Here is an 11,417-nt window from a genome sequence, read left to right on the forward strand (position 1 = left end):
TATATATATATATATATATATATATATATATATATATATATATATATATATATATATATATATATATATATATATATATATTCATATATATAGAGAGAGAGATTGTTGATCGTGATATAAGGGTAAATGTCGGGAGTGGCTGCCTTAAAAATCTGCCCTCCAACTTTTATGTCCTTAAAATACTTGTAAAAACTGTTTGCTTGTTTGTCCAAAAGCCTCTTATTGCCTTTGTTTTCTTAGAACAGATAATGGTACAATAAATAATTTTAAAGTGTTTTTGCGGATATTTTGTTGACTCCGTTAACATATAAGAGATTTTCATATACTTCAGTGCCACCCTGCCTAGACCTCTTGCCCCTCCTTGCCGTTCTGTTAAAGTCTTCATTGTTCATTGCTCTAAACTGGGAGTGCCAGAATGAATGCATTTCAGGGTCTACAGACAGCATAATCTACTCTTCAGTTCTAGACCCTTTCTTTTGAACCACATCCTGAAAATGTTCTGAGTGGTGATTAACGGCACAACTTCAACTAAATCATTCAAAAATGACATGAATTTTACCTTTTTTGTTTTATCACATTGGAACTATACAAAAGCAGAAAATATTCAGATGATGGCTTTTTGGAATGAAATGTCAATACTATTTCACTTCTTTGTGATCCAAAGAACTTAAAATAACGTAATTTTAAATCAATGTCAATTTAATTTATACAGCACTTTTAATTACACTTAAACTCAATGTGCTTAACGTAAATGAAAAAGAATCATATTAATAAAAACTAAGTTATTGTACAATTGTCATAGGGTTAAGGTTAGTGCCTGGCAGGCAAAACCCAGGCTGTAAAAACAATCTCGTGTTTAAACCACGCCCACCGGATATACGTAACATTTCCCCGGGAAAGCTCGGTTTCGGCAAGAGTGTTTTGAGTTCGCTCAAGTGTTTGGTAAGTGATATTAATCACAGATATTGGCAAGTTTTAAGTTGTTTAATAATAAAATCAAAACCACTAACGCTTGCTCTAATTAAGCCAATAATTGTTATTTGTGTTTGTAGCCGAGAAATATAAATATATAGAGATATATACGGCTGTCGGCACTGCAACGTGGTTAGCTAGAAGAAACTCAAACTTATTCTCATATAACACTTTCTCATCTTCTTTAAGTGAAATATCCTTCCTCACCTTAGTATGTATGGATCTCTATATAGACGTTATGATAACGTTACTTAAAGGATAGCGCGTTATGAAATCGCATTTAGCCTGTTATTGTTGAATAGCCGCTAATTTATTGTAAACTGTTTTTGGAGGAAATCTTCCATTTCTTTAACAGATTCATCATGCTGAGGAGCTAGAGGGGATTTTAATTGCTAAATGGAAAAAATGCCAAAAAAGAGTAATTAGATCAGCTAAAACAAGTGGAACAAGCTCAGTTGTAAACAATATCTGTGTAATAATATTAAACACAAATCTACTTTTCTAAGTCTTTGTCTGTACTACAGCGTTTCTCATCCACAGGAATTTTCATTGTTCTCGAGGCTGATCAGTGGTGTTGATTACTAATCAGGCCTTCTAAAGCAGTTACAGACCTTACCCTATTGTTTGTATCTAATTATATTCTTAAAGAGCTTTTACGGAGTTTCAGTCCTTGATGTAGTCAGTTTGTTTTGGCCATGTGGGCGGTGCTCTGGTTGTGTGATTAGAACAGGATTGACAATATAAACAAACTAGGAGGACACTTCTCTCAGCCCTAGCTTCAGTTTGCCATCTTCACTCCTGAATTGTGCTTCTTCCTGCAGATAAGCGATGGAAAAAATCACTGAGAAACTTTTACTGGCGAAAGCCTCTCCAAAAGCCAACAAACTGGAGCAAATTATGACTTTGAAGTAAGGACTTCTTATTCTTCTTATTCTTATTCTTCTTATTATGCCCTGTAGGTGTCTTGCTGTTAAAGTTGCACTGAAGTAAACTGGTAATGCTTAGTTACAGTTGTGGTGACAAGTTTACATCCACTCATCATGGGCATGATTGTCATGGTATTTTTATGATGATTCTTGTTTTTTTAAAGTAATTAAAATGTATCCATTCATTCCACCCTGGAAATTATGAAGCCCTAAATGACCATGACATTTATACCAATGCTGAGTGCACATAAACAGCTAAGGCCCTAATAGTCAAAGACATTTTCCAGTTGGCTATTTAAAAACTGGAATAAAACATTGAATTAATGGAAATATTTTTATACTTTTGTGATATTTGTGTGTATGCAATAAGATTTAAATAAATGATTATAGATGTAATACTATAATCACTAAACGGTGTCATATGTAATTTTATTTCATACCCCATGGAAACACTAACTTTGGTGCTCTTTGTGTTTCAGCCTGTCTAAGATGAGGTTGAAGCTTCAGGATCTACCTGTCAAGCTGCTGTCCCGTCTCCAGTCTCTGGAGAAGTTGGATCTTTCTGGAAACATGCTGCAGGAATTTCCCAAGAACCTGGAGCTTCCTGCTCTTCGTTTCCTGGACCTGAGCGACAACCAGATCGAGGACGTTACCACTCTGGACTCGCTAAGCAACGTAGAAGAGCTGAGGATGGATGGCAACCTCTACATCACTGTGAGCACATCGCTTTGTTTTCTCCTTACACTCCTGTTTTAGTGTCACTCTTTGCAGCTACAGCACAAATGGCAAATACATGAACAGGTTATAACTGACACTTGTCATCAGTATTTCATAAAATCACATACATCTACACCTACTGCTGTCTGGCTTGGCTCATGGAGAAATATTTGAGTCAGGCCACATTGCTGAATGATCATATCAGCTGATTATTAGTGTTAGCATTGCAAGGGAGCACCCTGCATCAGTTGTCATGACAATAAAATATTCATGTGTTTGACTCCCTCAGCCAGCTCAGGCCTTTGTCTGCTGAGTTTGTGTATTCTGTCTTAAGGGTTTCCTCCTGCAATGCAAACACATGCTGATGATGTGAAATGAAGTCCTGTAGGTGTGAATGGCTCTTTTTTGTGTCAACTCTAAGATAGACTGTTGTCCAGCCTTTTCCCCCCCACTGTGAAAGAGACACAGTTTCAGCCCCCACTATCCTGCAGATGATAAATGGAAATAAGGAAATCCTTGCTCCTCTGTAGGATCTGGTTGTTTTTCTAGGTGATTCATATGATAAAGCAAAACACATCCCTGCATTCTTATTATCCCAGTGCCCCAATGAAAACTGTATTATTAGCAGAGAAATTCTTTTAAAAATGGTTTCCGCTCATTTTCATCATTTGCTTCTGATTGGCTGCTACTCATAAACAAGATCAAATAGCTGGCACACAACAAATATATATGATCTTTGTCAGCTCAGTGATCAGAATGAGTAATTACATAATAATTCTGAAGTATAAATCATTCACTGAACTGCAAATAATGGAGGAATTAAACTCTTTTCCTTTTTTGCTGTGATCTCCAGTGTCTTCCACATTTGCACAGTCATATCAAATGTACAGTATGTTTGAAAGTGTTCACAGAGAGACTGCTTTTTTAGGTCCCTTCATCATAAAATGCCGCCACACTGACTTAATTGTTAACGTTTCTTTTGGTTATCAGGTGAGTGACACTTACAAGCTGATGGTGTTGCTGCCCAATCTGAGGATTTACAACGGTAAAGATGTCAGTACTTATGCCAACCACTTGCGTTATGTCTACAGTGATAATCTGAGGACCAGGGTATGGAACTAATATCTTATTTTGCTCTACTTCATGGTGTTGGTGTTAATGTTCCTGCATTTGATACTGTACAAAGTCATAACATGCACCAAAAAATGATTTTTAGCAGCTGTTGTTTTGGAAAAAAAAAATACTTCTGGCCCAGATGTGGCAATGCGTCATCGTTTCATCACGTAGCCTGGAATCGCTGTCCTAACTATTGCTGTTTATTTTAGATTGCTGCTCTTTGGGAGAATAGCTTCTGCCTCCCTGATCCCATCACAGCAGAGAAAATAGATGTCTTGGAGAGCAAGTTTGTCAGCACTGCTTCTTATCAAGTTAAATTTGGGCCCAATTCAGTCAGTGACTTCACCAGGTGGAGGGTAAGTTTAGAGTGCTTTAGCACTTGTTTTTGGCTGCTTTCTGTTACATTTAATAACTTCTTCTTTGTCTCCTTTGGATCCTAGGTGGGGATATTAGCTAAGGAGTATCTTCTCTCACTGACAGAACCAAAGAAAGAAGTTGATAGCGTGGAGACTACAGGCACTCAAAATAACTCTGTGAGTCATTGTGTGCACTAAATATTGCTGCATTAATGAAGTTGCACCAGAGATCAGCAGCTTCCTACTTAGTGTCTCTGCTTTAGTCCAGAATATGCTTTTATATCCAAAGTTCTGTAGTCAGCTGATGATGATGTTAGAAGATTTAAAGTTCATACAGTGGCTTCGTCTTACACAGGATGTCTCGAAGCCTGCGAAGAGGAAACAAACTGAATCAGTTATAGACACCAGCATAAGACTGAGGCCTCACAAAAAGCCTCGCACAGATCCCGCAGCCTCTGCAGCCTCAGACAGTCCACGCCAGTCGAGATTCCGCCTCAAGCCTCAGACACAAGATCCAATCGACACAATCAGGAATGTCCCCAGCAAAACAAGTCGGCCTCCCATTACCCCGAGCAGGGGAGAGAGGAGATCAGAGAGACCCAAGAGAAGTTTTCAAGAGCAGCAAACCAGCGAGGATGATGCTCAGAAGAAACGGAAGGAAAGTTTGGGCAAAAAGGATTCACGGAGAGATGCTGACATGCTGCAAACAGTAGAAATTCGCAGCGACACACAGGTAAGGGAAATATACCTTCTTTGCTAAATGCAGTCATTTAAATTTTAGTCTGGCCAGTCAGATTCTCAGGAAATTTGCTGCCAATGCCATTGATCACTGGAAAATTGATCTGCCTGAATTCCCAAGACAAAAGATCTAAAAAAAAAAAAAAAAAAAAGGAAAAAACATACCTGAAGTCAAAATGTATCTTGAGACAGCCAGTAGGTGGCAGTATTAGTCTGTGTTTCCATGCAGACTTGTACATCTGGCAGCTGGTACAGAACATATGTCCCCTCTTGATGAATTTTAGTAATTTGGCTCTTCTTTAATTTTTCATTTAGCTCCAACAGGTCTTTTCTTTTGTCTAATAACCTGGTTTATTGTCAAAATAGCTGTGAACCCCCCACTTTTCTTTTTTTTTTGCTCGAGCTTTGTGTGCATCAGTATTGGTAGCATCACTATAGGTATCATCAGATTGTGCCTTCATTAAAGTTTCTCCCCCACTATCTCCCTTCTCCATCTCATGATTCCTTCCTCCAACAGCCGGTGCATCTCAAGCCGCTCCATGTTCTTCAGTGCCACAGCAAACAGGACAGCTTAGAGGACTTCTCCACCCAGCTGTGGGCCTGTGCTTTCCAGCCACTGCCTGATTCTGCTGGTATTGTTTGAATACACGTTGAAAAACAGTTGCAGGGCATCTCCAAGTCAAACAAAGCTTTAAGGATTAGAAGAAAGAGATTTGAAAGTTGTTGTTTTTTGTAAATGTGGGATTAAACTCAGGCTTTTTATCTTTATTAACAGGCAACGCTGGAGGAAGTCGTTTGGTCGCTACTTGTGGAGGAGACTCTATCTGTTTGATTGACTGTGAAATGGGGATGGTGATGAAGAAGTACAAAGTTCCCGGGGAGGTATGCTCCATTTATTCGGATTAGTCTGCAGTAGTTAGGCTTTAAAAACCTGAATTTTCTCTCTGTCTTTTGCTCAGACTCGTAGGATACTTGGTTCATAATGGCAAGAAAACAATAAAGCTCTCTGTCTGTTGCTTTCCTTTACACCAGGAGTTCTTCTCCCTGGCCTGGACTACAGTGCTGATGTCCAGAGGAGGCAATGCTTCAGCGCAGCACTGCAGCATTCTTGCAGCCGGTGGGAAGAGAGGGCTAGTCAAACTGATTCATCCCAGAAACAACGTGGCCTACGGAGAGTTCAGAGCCAGCCGAAAGGCGCTGTCTGTCCTCCGATTTAACCACCAGCAGGGAAACTTCCTCTTCAGTGAGTAATTAATTACACAAACTCAAACCATAATAGCGAGTATGGATAAAAATTGGGAGTTTAAAGTTCTGACAGAGAATCAGATGGTTTGTAAATAAATCTTTTGTCAGGCTTAAACTTATAAAGAGAAAACAAATGAATAGCGAGGTGATTACCCATGTCTGTTGTAATCATTTACCATTGTTTACATATCAACCTCTGCTTCAGCTGTGATCTGATGTAGTGTAATTGTCCAGTTAGGAATTATTACCACCTCTTTGAATGTTTGCTGGACTGTTTTCTGCTCATGTTTTTCTCTCTGTTAGATATATTTTTTAAGGTTTTAGGGATCTGATGCCGTTTGTAAACAGTTGGCTATGGAAAGTGACACTCCTGTCTCTGTGTTCTAGTTGTATTCTTAGCTATGCCTGCTCTTAAGTCCTCACATCTCACTGATATTGCTTTAGCAATAATTTGCTCACCTGTTAGAGTAGTGGGCTTTACATAGTTTGATTTGCTCTTGTTTAAAGTGGGTTACTTGTAAAGTAACACCGCCTCAACTTCTGTCTTGTAGCGGGATCGTACGACAACAAGATCTTGATGTGGGATATCGGCGGGGTGGACAGCCAGTACAACTTCAAAGTTGTGTGAGTCTTTCTGCCAGGAAAAGTGTTTGCGATGCAATTTCTTTAGCAGATCACATCTGTTGTACTGACTTTTCTAAAATATATAACTGTTTATCAATAATACATTTTTAAATATATTTTTTATGTTTTTTCAAACTGCTACCATTGACATTAAGATGAACGGTTCAGACTGTGATGTTGAAAATTTGCTGTTTGACCCTCCAGTCAGCTGCTGGTATTGGAAATCGGTACCACCCCTCTGCACATCTGCTTGCCCCCCACTGCTCCCAGTGCACACCTACTGACTGCCTGTGAGGACGGCTTGCACTGCTACAACACACAGCTCGGTGCCAACAACACCAGTAAGAGGTGAGATTTGAATCTCTCCCAGTCTACCTTTTATTCTGGTGACAGTCAGTGACCTAGACTATACTGGCTCACTATATCTGTTCACTGATGTTTTAATGAGAAAACTATGAATACATATGTGGCCCACCCAGAAACAATTACAGTGTTTTTGTTTTTATCTCCTTGGTAGGTCAAAAGAAATGGAGATAACTTTCCCCATATACAAGAAGGAAGACAAAGACCATGACTACCACGCGGTGGACGGCCTGAGTTTTCTTAATGATGACATAGTGGGTAAGTGTACCACATTACCACTGTAGTTTTATTTACAGTGCCTTTAAACACATGCCACTCTGAGCTGGAAACATTGACTCATGCTGGATATAATTAGACCTTTCAGCGATGCTTGGCGTTGGCAGTCAGTCCAGGTTGGTCCTGACTTCATTTAAGTTTGAGGATCTGACTCTGGCACTCTGTAGTGTCATAGTCTCACTGTACAATATCAATCGCCTTGAGGTGACTTCTGTTGTAAATTGGTGCTACATAAATAAAATTGTCTAGCTTAAAATCTCCTGCTTATTACTATTCCTGACTTCCCTTTTCTCATTTTTTTTCCTAATCTTTTGCGCGCTCTGTCAATTATGATAGCATCCAAGAACTACCTGTATGGTTGCATCTACCTGTGGAGCTGGAGCAGGACCAAGGTTCAGCGGCCTGACAAGAAGAGCAAAGCAGTGCGTGCTGTGGTTCTGGCTGAGCTGCAGTGGACCAACACTCAGATTCCCTACCTGGCTCTCAACACCTGTCCTGGTAAGTTCACCTCATCTCATCAGTTCTGATGCATTTAACATTCAGTCGTCATTTCAGGTCATCATCAGTGTAGACAAAGGCAGTAAGCTCATTAACTGCCATCTTCCGGTCACCACAGATATTTTGGGAGCTGGGACACAGAAGGACAGTCCAGACTGGGTCTGAAGCCACTCCATAGTTGCCCTGACTGTCGGCTTTACTGTAGAACTGGATGTTTTCACTTTACAATCTAAATTACGTTCCAGGGTTATGATTTTAACCCTCCAGATTGTGGTGAATCAGATAAATAAAACATTCTAAAGCACAAATAGATGAGTGCACACCTTCACCGAAGCCACACACTCAGACCTGCAGCTCTGAAACAACAGAGAGGACAGCTGATGTAACTCAATCACTCTATGCTGTGAACTAATTTAGAAGATCTTGAAATGCAGACAGCTAATGACCTGAAGGACTTTAAAGTTCATTTAAAGGTTCCTGGTAGTAACTTGTGAAAAAACTACTTTAGTGCTTAGACCAAGAACATCACAGATACTCACCACGTGTACTTTTCTGTGTTCTCATTCCTATCATTAGGTCAAGCCTACATGGTGTGCGGTGATGACAAAGGCAAGATATGGACATACCACATCCCCAACCTCCAGAAAAACAGCTTCCACACTGGGAAACCCATACTGCCCACTGAGGTATCTGTATTCTCAGACAGTAGCTTTCTCTTACGATTCTTGTTTAGAGAAATATCGATTGTTTTTTTGTTCTTTTTTTTCCTAAAAATGAGTCTATTAAATTAGTCTGGGAGGTAGTTGCAGTCAGACAAAACAAACTCTCAGATTAGTGAACGTTATCCTAATCATCAGTTATACTTTCCTTCGTTGTCCTTGTTTTTGCTCTCTTTTACTTTTATGTCTTATTAAAGTTGTTTCACAATCTTAGCTCTGAAAAGTGAAAACACATGGAGCTTCATCCGCCCACTTGTTTGTTTTCCAGCTGGATTTCTGGTGATGTCACAACATACCCAGATCTCAGCACTGGGCTGAAACATTGTCCTTCATGTGTGAATCCACTGAAGTCCCGTAAAGAGAGAGTTTCTTTGTCTTGCACTCACAAGACATTTAAATTTGCAGAAGCAGTTAATTGTGTTGTTCCTAGAGAAATACACGTGCACAGGAATGCACACAGGAAGCTTACAATAGATAAACACGGGCCATTCAAGTATTATTTTAGCTTCAGCATAATTTCCTCAGATTTTGTCTGCATCTCTGATAACAGATGTGTGCAACCACCATAAATATGAGAGATCTGAGCTGTGTAGTTGATTTTTGTTTCATTTTGGAAGATTACACAATGACCAGCTCTCACATATAAACACAGGATTATCGTGCACAGGAGTGCCTGTGCAGGCCATTAAGATAACGTAAAGGATGGAGACATTTTAAACCTACATTTCAATGAAATAAATGTCACTATCCATCTTCACTCTTTAAAGAGAGCTCAGTTTGCTTGCCTCTTTCAGCCTGCACATGAAATGTAAAGACTAGTGATTTGAGACTTCCAAAGCTTCACGTCGGCTGCGTGTAATGAGCCTAAACTTCAGATGCATTTCGCTTTTCTCTCCACTCAGCACTAACATGTTGTTTGTTTTTGGCAGGTGTTGGAGTGGCCGACCCCAGTTAAGAACGGCCACGGCAAGGTAGAAGGCCCCTCCATCAACAGCGTAGCCATGGACCCTGAGCTATGCTATCTAGTTGCCCTTAGTGACAAGAATATGGTGATAGTGTGGAAGAGAGAGGAGTCGCCCTGAGCAACCATGGACTGCACAGCCATAAAGAATCTGAGTGTGCCCCATTACTGAAAATGTGCACATTCATAATTTGCGAGTGTTGATGCTACATCAGCATCTAAAAGCATCACAGACTGAAGAACAAAAGAACTCTGTTACTTTTTTTTACACAATAATGTATTATGTGGAGTTTAAACATAAAACTGTAATTTTCAGATGTTTTTGTTTTGACTTAAAGTTGCTGCTGTTATGAGTTATAGGTGATCATAGCTAGGTGACTTTGACTGTGACAGAATTATCCGTTGATTTGTCCAGAATGGACAGAAACGGCTCCATTTAGATCTACATGGTTACAATAATGAACCGTGGACTTCAAAATTCAGCTGATGACTGAATTTGTTTTCTTGTTTCTACTCCCTGGCACAGTTTCACAGTTTGGATGTGCAAACTTCAGTGTAAAAGTACAAGCGAGCCCAACATTAACAAAGCCATTTAGCTGGTTTAAGTTTAACTTGAATTAGTTAAAGCTTTGTTAAACTTTTTTTTAGCAGATCTGTGTGTAATGTCAGAACGGTCACGAGTTCGTGTCAAAGAATTATTCCTAACTTTAATGATGTGTTGTGGTAAGGTCTCACCCCTCCATCACCCTTGTTTCCACCAGTAAGGACCTGGTTTTTGCAGAAAAAGCAGTCCTAGCACACAGCAGATTGTGACTCCACATAATAAGACTGCTCAGTGTCTGCAGGATGTTTTAAGGGCTACAGTTTATCCACATTTTCACTGTAACAAACTTCATGTTTCACATTAAATTGGTTCATTCAGATTTAAGCCGTCAAGAGTCTGCGGCTTGTTTCTTTTTTGAAATATATGCTTTGTTGATAAGTATAGTTTTTGAATGTGAATGATTGAGGCTTTTATTTTCCTGTGCTACTTTTTTAATGATCAGATAACACTGAAGAGTGAAACTGCTGCAACATTTACTTTTCTGAATACTTCTCATGTCAGTGTGCTTATTGTGTTTTTATGCTTTAAAGCTGAAAGTGGACTGTTTTTTTTATTTTATTTAATTAAAGAAGTTTTTAGCTTGCTTCTAACTGCTTTTGGCTTTTAAGTGTATTCTGTTGTTGAATCAAATGTCTGAATTCTTAAGAAGTACAGCAAAGATGTAAACAGGTTGTTCTGTTGTACCTGGTATTGACTATTCTCATTTTAACCACTTGGTGGCTGGCATGGTTGTTTTTTCCTTAGCTCTGAAAACACAGACTACATTCTTTGGAAGGAATTTACTTGAAGGGTGCTTGCTACCCACTGTGCCCAGTAATGTATATGCTTAAAAAACAAACAATAAAAACAGAAGATTTCATTACAGAATCATATGTTTGGAAAAGGGGTTCAAAAATTAGATGAAAAGAACCACTCAGCTTATTTTACTGGGAGTACTTTGGTGCTACAAGGAAGAATGGATTCAATTACACAAATGATTTCCAGGAGTAAACATTGAAGTATCTGTAAAAGACAAAGATGAAAAGAAGAAAATGTTCCAAAACTATGAAAAATCTACAATGGACCAGCTCAGAAAGTGTAAGATGAAGGTTTTGACGTGACTCTCCCGGTCCACAAACCTAAACAATAATAGGAAATCTCCTAAAGGTGTTCTGAGACTCCTGGGAACCCAAGACTTTGGCAGGGATGGCTGTAAATTCTCTACACAAGAATCAAAAGACTTGCTGCTACAAAAAAAAACTTCCCCAAACAAGTTTTACTGAGCAGGTTATCCAACCATGCAGGATGTCCAAACTTTTACCT

General features: G+C 39.2%; 1 protein-coding gene across 1 annotated transcript; it reads left to right on the forward strand.

The window, feature by feature from the left end:
- Positions 1-884: 884 nt before the first annotated feature.
- On the forward strand, positions 885-10,680 carry lrwd1 (leucine-rich repeats and WD repeat domain containing 1). The gene is made up of 16 exons (XM_026183203.1): positions 885-942; positions 1,794-1,880; positions 2,378-2,612; positions 3,606-3,725; positions 3,941-4,087; positions 4,172-4,264; positions 4,443-4,820; positions 5,343-5,457; positions 5,601-5,707; positions 5,858-6,068; positions 6,622-6,694; positions 6,899-7,042; positions 7,212-7,315; positions 7,670-7,831; positions 8,408-8,517; positions 9,480-10,680. The coding sequence occupies exons 2-16, from the start codon at positions 1,801-1,803 to the stop codon at positions 9,630-9,632; spliced, it is 2,232 nt and encodes a 743-aa protein (XP_026038988.1). The 5' UTR covers positions 885-942; positions 1,794-1,800; the 3' UTR covers positions 9,633-10,680.
- Positions 10,681-11,417: the final 737 nt, after the last annotated feature.

Source organism: Astatotilapia calliptera, chromosome 10 (genome assembly GCF_900246225.1).
Source record: "Astatotilapia calliptera chromosome 10, fAstCal1.2, whole genome shotgun sequence".
NCBI lineage: Eukaryota > Metazoa > Chordata > Actinopteri > Cichliformes > Cichlidae > Astatotilapia > Astatotilapia calliptera.

Coding starts and splice junctions, on each gene's coding strand:
- lrwd1 (XM_026183203.1), top strand. CDS start 1,801: ATGGAAAAAATCACTGAGAAACTTTTACTGGCGAAAGCCTCTCCAAAA. Junction 5,458..5,600: donor GCCACTGCCTGATTCTGCTG/GTATTGTTTGAA, acceptor CTTTATTAACAG/GCAACGCTGGAGGAAGTCGT. Junction 7,832..8,407: donor GGCTCTCAACACCTGTCCTG/GTAAGTTCACCT, acceptor TCCTATCATTAG/GTCAAGCCTACATGGTGTGC.